The 15256-nt window shown below is 51.4% G+C and overlaps 3 protein-coding genes; 2 read left to right on the top strand and 1 right to left on the bottom strand.

The window, feature by feature from the left end:
• Nucleotides 1-755: 755 nt before the first annotated feature.
• CHC_T00007176001 (hypothetical protein) lies at nt 756-2546 on the top strand. The gene has a single exon (XM_005710633.1). It carries the CDS (start codon nt 756-758, stop codon nt 2544-2546), a length of 1791 nt encoding a protein of 596 aa, XP_005710690.1.
• Nucleotides 2547-3217: 671 nt separating this feature from the next.
• CHC_T00007175001 (hypothetical protein) lies at nt 3218-5563 on the bottom strand. XM_005710632.1 is given in 2 exon segments: nt 3218-3382; nt 3383-5563. 1 exon segment carries the CDS (start codon nt 5561-5563, stop codon nt 3383-3385), a length of 2181 nt encoding a protein of 726 aa, XP_005710689.1. The 3' UTR covers nt 3218-3382.
• Nucleotides 5564-6579: 1016 nt separating this feature from the next.
• CHC_T00007174001 (hypothetical protein) lies at nt 6580-9993 on the top strand. XM_005710631.1 is given in 2 exon segments: nt 6580-9882; nt 9883-9993. 1 exon segment carries the CDS (start codon nt 6580-6582, stop codon nt 9880-9882), a length of 3303 nt encoding a protein of 1100 aa, XP_005710688.1. The 3' UTR covers nt 9883-9993.
• Nucleotides 9994-15256: the final 5263 nt, after the last annotated feature.

Here is a 15256-nt window from a genome sequence, read left to right as displayed (position 1 = left end):
TCAGATTGTACTGTACAGTGCAACCGTGTACATATTTCACACGTGTACACGTCGAAAACCAAACTTGCTCCTGAAGTATTGTAGGGGGCAACCGTGTACAGAAACCACACGTGTACACGTTGAAACTCAAACTTGCTCAGCTCATCATGCGGAGTGTTTTTGCTTCTACACGTGTCATACCTGTCGTTGTGTGGGGGGGGGGGGGGGGGGCGAAGGGGTTGTTAGAGACGGTTTGAAGGGTGGCGGTGTTGTGTCTCTCTTCGGGAAGGGAGGTTGTGTCGGGCGAAGCGAGAACCGTATTCCCTAATGGCGTTATCAAACACGTGGACACGGTTCTGAATTGCTTGACGGAATGCGCCGTGGCGCGTTGTTTACAGCTGTGATAAGTGGAACGGTTGAAACGTGTGAAACGTGTGAAACGTGTGGGGGCTACGCTAGTACTCTTGCTGTTCTCGTCACATGACGAGGACGAGAGACAATAATTCTCGAAATAAAATTGCAGAATTCTGCTGTTGCGTTGTGATGATACTGTAATGCGTATTTTGCTTGCGCATTCCACAACAGCGTAGTGCTGTACACGTGGAAAGTGATTACAGCGCGCCGTGTGCCGTCGGGATTCAATCTGGAGCGAACTCCACGCCGCCGCACCACCTGTCCCGTCTCCATCAACGAGGTCATGCCCGCATCCCGAAACCACTCCTTCCCTCTGCCGCCCTCCACCCGCAAACCGCATCCCGCCCACGTCCCCGCCCGCAATGCTCCCCGCCTCCCTCCGCGCCCTCCGCCGCCTGCTCCCGGCCCTGCGTCACCACGCCACGCTCTCCGCGCACCCCTCCTTCCGCGGCCCTCCGCTCCCGCTCCCCGCTGCCGCCGCCTCCGCCGCCGCCCTCCCCCTCCTGCCGCCCCTCTTCGCCGCCTTCCTCGCCCTCTCCACCTCCCACGCTCACGCTGACTCACCCGCCCCGCCGCCCCCCGACCGCACCTGGCCCTCGCTGCTCCGTCAACTCCGCTCCGTCCAAGCCCGCTCCCCCCTCCCGCCGTTCACCGCGTCGCGCCGACCTCTCCACCCATCCGACCCCCGCTGGGCCTTCCAGCTGGAGCTGCACCCGGCCCCGTCGGCCGACCTCTACGCCCTTCTCTTGCACCTCGCCGCCTCGCTGCAGCGCACCTCCGACGACGCCCGCCCGGTCCTCTCCGTCCACGACTCGCCCACATGCACTGTCCTCACCGTCGCCCAGGCTGACACCTTCGAGATCGCCATCTCGGTCCCGCGCTTGCAGGCCTGCCCCTCGTTCCGCACCCGCCTTGTCGTCGAGCTGACCAAGGCCGCCGGCCCGGACGCCACCTTCTCCGCCGAAGAGGTCGACGCCCTCGTGCGCGCGCTCTACCTCACGGGCCCCGACCCCGCAAACCACAGCGCCCAGGTCCCCGTCGCGAGGGGGAGCTTGCTTGATGGGAAGGACAGCGTCGATATTGGACCGCCTACCACCCTCGACAGGTCGCGTAGCCCGCGAAGCGTGCGCCCGCACCACCACCACCCGGAGTATGAGTATGGCGTCGAGGCTCTGCCACACGGAGACAGCGGCCAGGCCCTGGTCGCGAAGCGTGCGCGCGCAAAGCTCGAGGAGATGGGTGTGGACGTGTTTGACGGGAAGGACTCGGCACTCACCTGGGATGCATTGGCTGGGTATGACGATGTTAAGAAGAGCATTGAGAACACCCTCACGCTCCCGTTGAAACACCCGGACGTTTACGAGAGCATTGTGCGCGGGACGCGGAAGCGATTCGAGAGTAATTTGCCAAAAGCCGTCTTGTACGAGGGGCCACCGGGCTGCGGGAAGACCCTGTCGGCGAAGATCCTCTCTGCCTCCATTGGCATTCCATTCGTCCATGTGCCTTTGGAGACCATTTTGAGCAAGTTTTACGGAGAGACTACGAGGAAGCTGGCTGACATTTTGCAAACGGCCAATGATCTTGGCCCGTGTCTTGTGTTCATAGACGAGTGCGACAGCATCGGCCTCAGTCGAAGTTCATCGACAGAGGTGCACGAAGTAACCCGACGCACCCTTTCCGTACTCTTGCGTCATATCGACGGCCTCGACGGGCCGCAGAACACCATTTTGCTCGCCGCCACTAACCACAAGGAAGACATCGACTCGGCTTTGATGTCTCGCTTCGACGTGGTCGTCTCCTTCCCACTACCAGACGTGGACACGCGCGCGGCTGTACTTGCATTGTACGCCAAGCATCTCGCGCCGGAGGAGCTGCGCACCATGGCCGAATTGTCCGCCGGCTTTTCGGGCCGCGAATTGCTCGACGTATGCGAAGAGGCAGAGAGGACATACGCGGGGAACTTGGTACGTGAGGAAGTGCACCGTGAAGTTGCCGGACAGCTGCCCACACTCGCCGAGTATGTCGACGCCATTCAGAGGAAATCGCCCCATATCGTCGCTAGGATGCAGCACCCCCGCCAGAAGGGGCGCGCAACCAGCGAGGAGACGCTGCAGTCGATGACTTTGGGGCCGAGGCCAGCGCTCGCTATGTAAGATGTTTTTTGATTCTGTGGCACAAGTGAGCTGTGCAGGACTGTATGTAGATTTATATATTATTGCTGGTAGAGGCAACTACTGTAACATCGTGCGATACGCTGCAACCTTGTAAATCATTTTGAGTATCGATCGGTGATGAACAAGCCCACCGGAGTCTAGGAATCCGAGAGAGATGTGATGTATGATTCCCTTCACTGTGCGGCCACTATTCAGGGGAAGCCATAGGAGCGCGATGCCGAGATACGGTTTATGACTCATCGCCTCAGTCTGGAAGACAGCCAAATGCTGCTGTAGTGTGAGTGGGGGGCTCTGTTCTACTTCTTGTCAAACACTTTGCCCTTGAAAAGAACTCAACCCATCTTTCCAGGACTAAGGCTCAGTTGCCCGCATAGTCGCAGCTTTATCGTCCACAGCGTGGAGGAGAGCTCGAGTGGCTTTCCTTGGCCCACCAGAGGCGCAAGTTATAGAGTTGAAACGTCGGGCAAGCGAAATGAATGCTCTTCAAAATGATGAAGTTTCCTATCAAGTGCAGTGCTATCATTTCCGATTGACATAGACGTTTCAAGATGCGTTGAAAGTTTCAACACTCCCAGGGAAACTGACTGAATGGCGTGCGTATTCTCCGATTCATCTCCGCCCTCTCAGATTCAAAAACAGCGCACGTGAAATGAAGCACAAAGTGGCATCTGCCCATATTTACAGCGAGGAACTTATCGGCCTCGTAAAGTTATGTTGCGCGATCAAGGCATGGTTTGGTTACAAATGGATTGCTATCGAAATCGCCTCAACACGACGACCCGTCGCATTACGACTTCTGCCAGCCAAACCTTTTCCTACCACTTCATGTACTCGTACTCTCCAAGCTTAGATGGATGGCTTTGTAGACTCTCGTATTTAGCGACCACGTCCACGATTCGACTCCCAACAGAGTATCTCGGCACCTGGCATTCAATGCTCGAACCGTCATCCGCTAAGGTCCCATAAGACGTACATTCTAGCTCTCCAAAATATATCCTCACCCCGCTCTCAAACCCGCTTCCAGTCACCAGAACGGTGTTTCCACCAAACGATGGCCCCCTCCGCGGGACGACGGCGATCACATTGAGCTGATCTTCAAACTCCTCGTCAGGCACTAACGCTAGTATGCTTGCTTGCTTGATCTTTGGCATCAGTAGCTCACCATAAGCACCCATTTCAATGGACAGACCGGAATCTGCATGCAATTCTTGCGGGAGTTCAACGAGCCCAGTTCCATCTTCGTTGAGCTTTGCTCGAAACAGAATACCATTCCCGCTCCACGAAAGCTTACTCAACAAAAGTTCTCCGCGAAGACTTGACTTGAACGTATTGGCTGTGTACTCAAGTATTCCATTCGTAGAACTCTCAACCATCGCCATCGGTCTCGTGTATCCCTCGCTACTTGGAGTGTTGGGGCTTACATATGAGCATTGCCGCGGGTCGTATCTGCCTCTGTTCCAGTTGGGATGTCCATAGAATGACCCTTCCTGGATGCAAAGCAATTTGTCTTGGCTCCATACTTGCCCACCCACAGTGTTACATCCCGTCGCGGCAACGCCAAACCCATTATTTGGTCCGTTGTCCATCGCATAAACCTTCCCGTTTGAATGAACAGCCATCCCGTACACATTGCGTAGTCCCGAAGCATATATCGAGACACTGCCTGACTGCACGTTTGTGATGCCAGGGTCAAAGAAGTTCGAGTAGGCAATGTCGCCCTCAAAAGTCTCATTGAACAAGTTGAACATCAGAATGGCTCCACTAAGAGGTGACTCGGGTATACCGCCAGTCTTGTCATTCACATGCACCCCGGCGTTCGTAGATCCACCAACAGCGACAAGAAGCATTCCATCAGATTTGAATAGAAGGCTGTTTACGCCATGGTCATCCGCTGATACCGGAAGGCCAGTGATGAGAACATTTGCCCTGGACAGGCAATTTGCTTTGCTCATACGACTCCATACTTCGACCTGTCCGTTGTTCCAGTCAGCGCCCGTAAACTTTTCCGGCCAGTCTAATGTCGACGTAGTCACGTACAGCTTCAGTGGCCAGTGCTCGTTTGGATGAAACGCGAGTCCGAGAATTGATCGTCCGGGGCCTGCGTTATCAGATCGACATGAACTCTTGACGGTCAGGGACCGATCAATCCTGAAGACATGTATATATCCACTCAAGGAGCCCGCGTAGTACGAAGCGTCAGGCCCGAGCTTAAGGGAGGTAATCTCTGGAATGCTAAACATTTCTCCAGATTCTGTCTTGACAAAGTCCTCACGGAAACGCACTTCGTTTCCTCCTGACGCAACATACTGAAAGTCGACTTTTTGCGCGCTACTCCCAAAGCCGTTCGACACAGACATTTGCACAGTTCGAGGGCCGTCAACCGCCGGTGCCCGAAAGCGCAACTCCACAGTGCTAACAACCTCCGGGGTGATAGCTTCGCCGTCAAAAAGGACCACGGGGCTATTGTAAAATCCCTCGCCATAGACTGTGACAACTGTACCCCCGTCAACAGGCCCGTTGGGAGGTGAAATCCAGTTGACGGTGGGGCTCTGGTTCTCCTCTGCAAATGGCGCTCTCACGGATACATAACTGTAGGCTACTGCTTGGTCACCTGTGGAATCTGTGACTATAAGTTTGAGAACAGTGACGCCCAGATAGAAATTGGCATGGAGGTAGGGTGACGCTGTTGACAGGAGCAGAGCACCGGTGTGTGTAGAATACCATTCGTACTTGACGATGTTGCCGGAGATGGGAGGGGGGCCAATGTCAAAGTAGTGGGTGTGGCTTTCGGAAGCGTCGAGGGTGACCGGGACCGAACCAACACCACTCCAGTCGACTGAGAAGTAAGGGCCACCCGGCTTGGCGTGGGCTTGGTGGTCGAAGTCTTGACGCTGCTCTTGGAAACGGACTGCAAGGATGGGAGAGGTGAGAATGGATGCCAAGAGTAGCGTAGTAGCTAAGAAAAGAAAGAGAGAAGTTGGAGCGACCAAAGGCATGATGTAAGTTAGGGCACGAGAGCAAGGTCTGAGAGGGACGATGTGCGGTTTGAGAAAGGTTTTGATGGGGTATATTAGTTGATAAAGTGAAAAGAGTACAGAGTCAACGAAGGAGAGAGAGCAAAAGAGAGCAAAGGGGTACTTGGTTGGATCAGATGCGGATGTTAGGACATATTAAAGGTGCACTGGATGGCAGAGTTGAGTTGTGCACATTCAAGGATTTGAGAATTAGTCGTTCCGCAAGTATGCCAGTATGGCGGAAGCAGGGACATGTGAGAAAAGCGACGATATAGAACTGTATATGACGTCTCGCCAAGCTAAATTGCCATGCTTATGTAAGTATAGACATGCAGCAAAGCAAGCCACGCGGGAAAGGATGAGGGAATGATTGCCATGTCACTGGAGGTGGCGGTAATAAAGGCAAAGCGGAGGGACACTGGCCAGTCTGGGCGGGGAAGGGAGTAGGGGAAAGGGATAGTCTGCTCTGTTGAGGTGAAACGTTCAGAAATGGAGAAGACATAGTGCGATTCGCGTGTCCGTGGTGGATGCGGGACGGTGGGCAAGTCAACAAGAGCATTCGAGAGGAGGAAGGTTACAGACAGCCGTTTCATTTCATGCGCCAGTGCCGTCGCCTGTCCGTCCCTGCCGACGCAACCTCGCGATGTTGCCGTTACTGTCCAGGACACCCTCATTCATTTCGATCCTTTTCTATCTTACACGTGTACCACGTGCATGCATCACGACACTTCCGCATTACAGTGTACAATGTAGGAGTACTGTACACGAATTTTACAGCGTCAACACGTGTCCTGTCTCGTTTTCCCATCTCACACTTTGAACTCGTTCCAAACCTATTGATTGTCAACGTCAATCCACACCCACACAGGTTCAGATTGCTCCCAAAACATCTTCGTCGCTTATGCTACATCTCTGTCCATGGCTTAAACATCCACTATTGAACACCACAACATGCTTGCTTCCCCCTACTCCCCCTTGCACATGCCCAAACAACGACCATGAAGCTTCATGTAGTTCACCATGCTGCCGAATCCTCTACAACCCCAGCCCACTGCTCCGTTGCGCTCCCCATCCCCGTGGCTTCCTCCCTATCTGACATCCATCCCTTCGCTGCCCTTGTCATCCTCAAGCTCCAACCCTCCACAACACACAAATCCCAAACCGCGAAACCGCTCTTCGTCGCGTGGACTGGCGCGACACTGGACCTGCCTTATAGCATCGGCCTCCACCCCGCCTTCGCCCAAGCCCTCCAACTTGCTAATGGCACCACACTCACAGCCGCAGTCGTCGAGCGCGTCGTCGACAACCACCCCAAGCACACTGTCAAATCCGCCTTGATACGCCCAGTCGCATACGATGCTTGTCTCCCTTCCGCGCCGAACGGCATTCCCGACCCCCATCTGCCTGCTTCCCAATCAAAGCATCCAGACCCTTTTGAGAAGGCACTCCACCAGTATTCCATGCTCAGCGGCACCGCAGATGCCTTAGAGCGCAACATTCTCGCACAGGTCCGCGTCATCTACCCAGGCCTTGAAATTCCGCTCCGATTGCCGGGACGCGACTCCGTGCTTGTGCGCGTCGTCAAACTCACTCCCCAACCCCACCATGCACTTCCGCAGGAGCCACCGTACGCACTGCTGGTGGCGGACTCCGAGATCGAGATCGAATCCCCGCCAGTGCGCCCAGGTTCCGTGGACGTGGGCGCGCATCGGAAAGCCCACAAGCGAGTTTCCGCCTTTTACCGCGTCGTGCCGTATAGGAAGGCCGCAATGCCGTCCTTGCCCGAAAACGTCGCTCTGACACATGCTGTTTTACATGCAGATTCTGCAGAAGACGATGTGTCGTCTCACGGGCTGCGTTTTGCTCTCGCGTCACGAAAGGGTCATGGCTCCGATAAACAGCTTGCCCTCCCCATCGCCTTCTTGTCTCATCCAGATGTGCCGAAGGGGCATGTCTCGCTCCCGCCTTGGTTATGGAAAGACTTAGAGCTGTCACCGTTTGTACCTGTTCTGTTTGATGAAATGCCTCCATTTGAAAAGGGTGGAAAGGAGATAGGTGTCACCAAGTTACCAGCAAGTAATCCTACGATATCTTTATCTTTAACGCAATTTATACAAGGCTCGGGTGTCTACTACGACGGCATGTGTCTACGAGATGTGCGAATCCGCTTAAACGACACTGAGACATCGAACGAGAAGGGAGCATGCATGAAGAAAGATGTAGACATTTGGGATAGGGAAGGCATCAAGGAAATCCACGATGAGCCAGGTGCTGCTAGCGACAACCTGTTCGCAGCATTGCATGACAACAATCCAACAGAGTTCCTTGAGAACGCAAAGAAGAAGCGCCTTGTCAAGGAAGGGCGACAGAGCTTCCCAACTCAAACAGTCTGCGAGCCTTCGAACGCCAGAGAGCCCTTGGAAAGCTCCAGTCACACTGTGTCGAGTGCGCTTGGGCCTGGGCCACAGAAGCTTGCAAATCTATTTAAGGAACCAAAACAACCGCAACTGCTTTCACCATCAGACACATTATCATCCCTCACTGCATCAGAACGTAATGCGGTAGAGTCTATCATTCGTCTCTCCAGTAGTTGTTTCAAAGACCGCTTGGCGAAGAAGCAAAAGCAGAACATATGTCGAGCGGTGTCCCTCGAGGGTCCACTAGGGTCTGGCAAGACGTATGTCTGTAGGGCAGTTGCATCGCTATTAACAGATCTGGCTCTCGTTAGAACAGTTTGGATTCGAGGAAAGGTCCATTCAGGTGAACGTCAAGAAGTCTCGATAAATCGTATCCAACGTGCTTTTGCGGCTGCAATCGATGGAGGACCAGGTCTGATCGTCTTGGATGACCTCGATATGTTGCTCGGCAGTAGGGCAAGCGATCGGGATAGAGAAACTAACGATTCCGATGGCAAAAGTGGCCGCCGAGGGCAGGCCATAGCACGGGAGCTTGAACACCACATCAAAAAGCTTCATTCCGAACCAGTCTTCCTCATCATGACATGTGAGTCGGCAAACGATCTGGATTCAAGTTTGAGAAGTCCCGGGATTCTTCGAAATGTCGTGCACCTGCCATTACCAACTGCAACTGAGAGGATGCTCTTGTTCTGGACAGGCCTGCAATGTGCATTTTGTCTTCCAGCGACAAGTAGCGTGCTCTCCTCCATGAAAAGGGACGGTGATTCACTACGGGCGCTCTCAGAGGGATACGGCCCGAAGGATATAGTCGTGTCCTTAAAGCGAACTAGAATTGCGCTGGAATTGGCAAGGGTGACAGGCGAGGAAGCTGACAATACTCAGATACTTCGATTTCTAACCACAGTTCTCACGTCAATGACCCCGTCAAGCAGATCTGGCATCTCGTTCAGCAAAGAGAAAGAAGGGGAGTCTCTGGCATGGTCCAAACTGGGAGCTTTAGAAAGCGCGAAAAGTGCACTATGGGAATCGCTTCAACTGCCGTCGAGCCGTCCTGACATATTTATCAAAGCTCCCATCAGGCTGCCCCATGGCATCCTACTGTACGGCCCCCCGGGATGTGGGAAAACCATGCTCGCGAGAATTGCTGCAGTAGAGAGTCGTATGCGTTGTGTGATGGTAAAAGGGCCAGAATTGCTCAGCAAGTATATTGGGGAAAGTGAAGCTGAGGTCCGTCGTGCCTTTGAGAAGGCTGCCAACTCTACTCCGTGCATTCTTCTTTTCGACGAGTTCGACTCTTTAGCACCGAGGAGAGGTGGAGAACACACAGGAGTGGCAGATCGGGTTGTAAACACCCTTCTCACTTGTATGGACGGAGCGGAACGGCTTAGCGAAGGAGTTTATATTATTGCGACTACCAGCCGACCTGAACTAATTGACCCTGCGTTGCTCCGGCCAGGAAGACTGGATCGATGGATTCCGGTGGATATTCCGTCATCAGTCGAGGAACGACTTGATATCCTCCGAAGCCTCAGCACAGGGTTCTTCCCATCTGCACCACACGTTGATACAGCACTGCGACAGGTGGCTGAAGACACCGACGGTTACACTGGCGCAGATCTCGGTGCGGTCCTGAATGACGCCCATTTGCAGCAAGGAAAGCGAGAACGGATATCGAAAGAGATTGAAACATCGCTCTCAATTCCGGAGCTCCTCAGGGATGCACATCAGCGAAGTCGGCCATCTCTGTCGCGATCGCAGAGAGAGTATTTTGCGAGATCCATGCTTCAATTTGCCCCTCAGGAATCGAAACATCAAAATGGAACTATTGGAGCCAATACGCAGAGAACAGCTCAGCTATTCGGGAAAAGAGTCGCTCTGCAATAGTTTGTTTCTTCCCTGAATTATTATAGGGATCCGTCAGGTGTAAAACGTAGGACACACCAAATACGCTGATTGTAGGCTGTTGTCGCGTGTAAAGGCACACACAAACAACCTCACGTGAACAGGGCATATGACAATGTGTATTGAGAGAGACGTATGTCATGTGCAGGTGGAAAGGGAACGGAATGAGTCTCAAGTCTGCCGAATCACTTCGAAAAGGAAAAAAAAAAAAACGCAGCCAGTGCTTGGAATGCACCACCAACTGTAACTTTTTCTTTGCGGAATCCATCCTTTCACCTGTTCCACGTCTACCCCGTTGTGTAATATCCCGCAAGGAGATTTATTTATGCCTTGTGAATTCCATCACTGGTGCCTCAACCTAATTGTTTTGCCTGGAATGATGAGGTGCTGGCACCCACGCGCCCTTTACTTCATTTCAGTAACAAGTTGGGAAGTAATATGACATGCCAATGAGTCGTCGCGCAATTGTTTTGATATTCCAGGCTTCGTTGATTGCGTCGACTTAGTGTGCTAGCGTTTTCCAAGGAGTGATGTCGAACACGGATGCAATGCCCGACTGCAAGCTCGTGCAAGTTAATCATTTCTTCGAACTATTCCGGATCGTCTTCCGTAGTTCCTGCACTCCTAAACATAAAAGAGTGCTGGTGATACCAGGAGAATCCAGCCTCTCGTGTGGTTGTTTGAGAAGAGGTAGGTTAATCATATTACCCTTTAACCCCTAACAGATATACCAGTTGTGTCCGCGGAGCGAGACGGTTTGTGGGCAAGATTTCAAAGCTTTTAGATTAGATTGCCAATGCTTTGACGCGCAAAGGGCGGACTAAGTCTCACGTAAACTCCTAATGATCCCTATCCATCACCACAATGGAGCATACAAAGGTTTTGTCAAAATGGAGAGATCCCCGCGTTTAAACACTTGACGTATAAGAGTAGGCGAAAGCCCAGTTTGCACTTTTTTGTTTTGATTATTGGCGTCGTGCTTGTCGTGTGAACAAATCTTCCCGTCTACCTTTTCTACAGCTCAGCCAGAAACAGTAAAGAATATCGCCGCGAGGGTATATCACACACTACCGCGTACGAGGGCTGCTACAGGGATTTCGAGTTAGTCGCGAAGAGAGGCCATCTTGCACGCCTGTGTTAAGCGTATTATCGAGCAAAGACATTGGAAGAGGCCATCCAATACAACGATTGGCATGGACGCCTGGGGAAGGACGTGTTTTCACCGCATGAACTCTCTGTCGCATTTTATTGAAGTAACCACGTACTTGTAGGCAACTCTCTGAGTCCGTCATACACTTTGTGATTCTAAGGACCAAAGGGCGCCAATATCTCGGGTCTCGATAGTACCCTTGTACCATATCTCGTTGCTTTTCAGTTTACTGTACATAAAAACTAACCTGTTTCTTACCTGACATGAGCAATCCAGAAAAGCTTTAAGGCACGGTTGTCAAGTCCATTTGAGAGGGTTTTACAAATGCTACCGAGCACTATCACGCATGACGAACTTGTAAACACTCAAACAACTTCCGTCAACAGCTTATCTGATGAAGTAGAACCGCCTCTTCTGAAGGGTGAATGTCTCATCCCGTGAATCATATAGATACACGATTCGAGAAAGTGGATTGTTTCCAAATTCTCCATTTCTCCCTTCAATTCGCGCTCCTTTGACGACCAAAGATTCTCGTGAGTTGTAGTATGGGACACCAATGAAGCTGTCAATAGTCACCTTTGGTCTGTTGCCGCGACTGTTCCTTTCGTTGACGTTCAGCATATTGAAACCCCTGAAATCCCCAGTCACCTCAACCCCGTACCGCACCAACGATCTCCAGAGCGCCTCGACGCTAGCGTGAAAGGTGGGGAACATCCTGTGGTCCAGACCTGTTTGATAATACCAGAAATGAATCGCTTTCAGTTCCATTGTGTGCCTTATCACGTACGTTTCCCCTTTGCCTGATTCAGCCGCGAGAATGTGATTCCCGCCTCCTTGATTCATAATAAACATCCGTCTGACAAGCAACTCTTGTTTTTGGTTGCTCAAAAACTCATCCAAACCATCTTCGGTAGACTGACGATTCCCGTTTTGCCGATTTGAACCTCGACCCCTACCCTGTGACCGAGATGACCGTGACCCAGATCTAGAAGAACTTCTCAAAGTTGCGTTGGAGTCCATTTTTGCCAGGATACCAAAAGCTGCTGTTAGATGTCTTTCTTTGACTCTCTCGCTCCACGGTGCAGAGGTTGTTATCGATTTGCAAGGTCATAGGTATGTCGCACATGCTACTAAGAGATTATGTCGGTCGGGTGCACTAATAAATATACAAAGTGAAGCATGCCCAACTGGCCTCCAGTTCAAAAATCACGAAGCCTTTCGATTCCCAGGGCTCCTGTCAGATGACGCTCTGTGTTAGTATTTCGGTCTATAGTGGAAATGTCTATGCAACCTCCTCGACCTTTGCTGCTATGGAAATAGATGTTGTATGAGAGAGTGCTTCTCACAATTCAAACAAATGGATTGCCGAGAAGGAACGTGGCTCCTTTTCTGCACTGGTATTCATTCCATCAACCAATCCTCTAACTGATCTTCTGTACCACAGCACTGTTTTATCAAACTTTCTGCCGCACCAATCTGCGACCTAAATCACATGGCTGGCTTTCCCTGCAATGGCATATCGTCCCATCCTCGAGAAGTTTCAGGCAAGGCAAAAGTAAGTTGAGGTACCCATTCAATGCTTCCAAATATGGCACCACAATTGTTCCAGAGGAAAGCGTCCAATGAGAGCACCCTCGGTACGCCAAATTGTTGCCTTAGAAATAGCGCTGAACCATCAAACAGATGAGAATTAATGCTTTTCTTTGACAATGTCTGATAAGAGAGGATGTCCACTGAAAGATCCTTATTGGAAACGACCATGTCTTTACAGTATTGGACGAGCGGTAGATCTCTTCCCCTCGAAGATTCGTCGCCACCACACATGTGCTTCCTCACTCTTCCACCGCATATGAAAGAAACAAAAGTGAAGAAAGTTGTGGTGAAGATGCGTAAAAGTCGACGCCATTCTGCAAATTCTCAAGGAAATAGCAGACCTCACGAACCATTCTTCCGTTTGGCACGTTCATCCACAATGTCTAGAAGGGCATGTCAATGCGTACAATTCATCTGCATCAAACAGATGTGCTTTCTGGCATTGCTGAACAGCTAAGCTGCATGCAGGGTTGATGCCCAATCAAAATGTATAAACGCTTATCGACCCGCAGACTTTGCGATGTGATTCATGAGCAGATGTGCGCAGTTGAATTGGAAAATCTAAGGCTTGTGTTTCCAAAACCACCATTGCACAAAGAACGATCTCATCAAAATGGACAAGCGTTTCTGCAGACGGACTACGCACTTGTTTGTGGTAACACACTGACTGTTGGTTTGTGTCTCAGAGTGAGTTTTTTCGTCGAATGCTTAGGGAGTCCAACGCTTTGTCGGCAGTTGTCTGAATTATATATTCTCCTACCAGGGATCACAACGAGTTTTGCGAAGTTTTCTGAAAAGATTAAACTTGAGTGAGCCACGATTAGCACAGGACACCTTAGGGCTCCCTGCTCCAGTGCTCGTTTGTTAAGCAACCCTTAGCATATGTTGACTGAGTCTGCTGTGCATGGCTGGATCCTGTTTGACGGGGAACAAAAATGGGGAGCCGCTGGGCAAAACGCATCTTGAAGATCGCGTTTGTGTAAATTGTTGTAGTGTAGAAGGGTCATCGGAACTTTTATTGTAGGGTTTCATTGTGCTAGGTAGCTAGCATGCACAAGAATATAGAAAATTACTCATTCGAACTTGTGTTAGTGCAGCCACATTTCTATGCCATTGTTGGCATTAGACGCTGAGGTAAGTTGACCTTTGTAAAGACGTTTATTGCACTCCCTTTTTGCTATTTCGTATTTCGCAGTGACAGTTTCTTTTAGTTCACGTTTTTAAAGAAAACGCTAAAGTTTAAATAGGAAATGTCAAACAGTGCCCGTATATATGATGCAAATTAGTTATAAATAGTTGTTCTCCCAACAAACTCCATTTGGCTTTTTGATGTTATCACGGAAAAGACGCTTGGCTGAGGCAATCGAATCTCGAGACTTTCTTTTTGCAGAGACCAGTGGATATTGATGAGCAGGGTTGCCGGGTAACTAGAATCTGGATACTGATTTGTGGTACTGTAGAGAGTTGTGTCCTTTGCACCTGTTATGGGTCTCGTGAACGAGCCCCGACGAGACATCGCCGTTTAACAAACTCTCAGGATAATTGACACACAGCACAGTTGATCTCTGTCCATGCTCTTTGTGGCCAGTGTACGTGCACGGCGATTGCTTTCGGATATTTGAAGCTAAACTTTACATCCTCTCAAAAAACGTGATGGAATCCTGAAAAAATTGTGTGGAATTCACTGTGAGGGGAGATGTTCGGTATACAGTACACGTTCTGATGGTATTGGGCTACTGAGGTCGAGAAGCGACACAAGGGGCTTTGTTGCTTAGTTTACTCGTGGAGCTTCTCTAAACGATGTGCTATACAATAAAGTGTGCGAGTCGTCCGCCCGACACGAAAGCGCGCGGCGTCGTTCAATGCATGTTGGCATTGTAGCCCCTCTTCAGGAGCTATATGTGAGGGCATTGTCGTTGCAGAGAAATCCGCGACACGCCCCCCTTGAACAACAGCGGTAATGGCATTTTGTACCACTGCTTCACAACGACAGGCAATCGCAAGACGCTTTAACCGAACATCTCCATCTACACAGGTACGAACGCGGCTCTAATATCTCTGGGCGGGCATGGATTCCGGTTGGGCATAGTTGGGGCGTGGCAACTGCCCTTGGGCCGCGCCAGACTCAATGGCGGCCGGCTGCAAGTATGATGGTGTCTGCAAGCTTTCGCCCTGGGCATAATTAACCGAGTCCTCTTCAAGTTCATCCAACTCGGCCATGAGGTCACTCTCATCGACGTGGTCGACATCGTACGACCGCCCCAAAACCTCCTGCACTTCCGACGCCTCTCCCAGGGCCTCCTGCATATCATCCTGCAAGTCTTCGACCTGGTCGATGTCAATATGCTGCTGCGCGGCGCGGAGATCCTGGTTAGCAGTGCGCAAGTTTGCGACCATAGCGATGTTATCCTGGACCATATACTTGGTATCCCTGACTTGTTCGAGGTTGAAAGTGGCGTTTGAGGACATAGCGGCGCGATTTTCCAGCTGCTTCTTTTGCTTCATGGCCTGCAACGCGCGGCGCTTGTACATGTTATGCGTGGCCGTACCGGGGCGCGAGCGCTGCATCTCACGCTTGTGGTTGAGGATGTCGGTCTCGAGGCTCTGGATGCG

The sequence above is a fragment of the Chondrus crispus genome, genomic scaffold (assembly GCF_000350225.1).
Source record: "Chondrus crispus Stackhouse genomic scaffold, scaffold_64, whole genome shotgun sequence".
Lineage (NCBI taxonomy): Eukaryota > Rhodophyta > Florideophyceae > Gigartinales > Gigartinaceae > Chondrus > Chondrus crispus.
Note: the sequence above shows the minus strand (reverse complement) of the source record. Positions and strands in the feature narration are given on the sequence as shown.

What these genes read in the sequence shown, in the direction of transcription:
- CHC_T00007176001 (XM_005710633.1), top strand. Translation starts at nt 756, where the DNA reads ATGCTCCCCGCCTCCCTCCGCGCCCTCCGCCGCCTGCTCCCGGCCCTG.
- CHC_T00007175001 (XM_005710632.1), bottom strand. Translation starts at nt 5,563, where the DNA reads ATGCCTTTGGTCGCTCCAACTTCTCTCTTTCTTTTCTTAGCTACTACG.
- CHC_T00007174001 (XM_005710631.1), top strand. Translation starts at nt 6,580, where the DNA reads ATGAAGCTTCATGTAGTTCACCATGCTGCCGAATCCTCTACAACCCCA.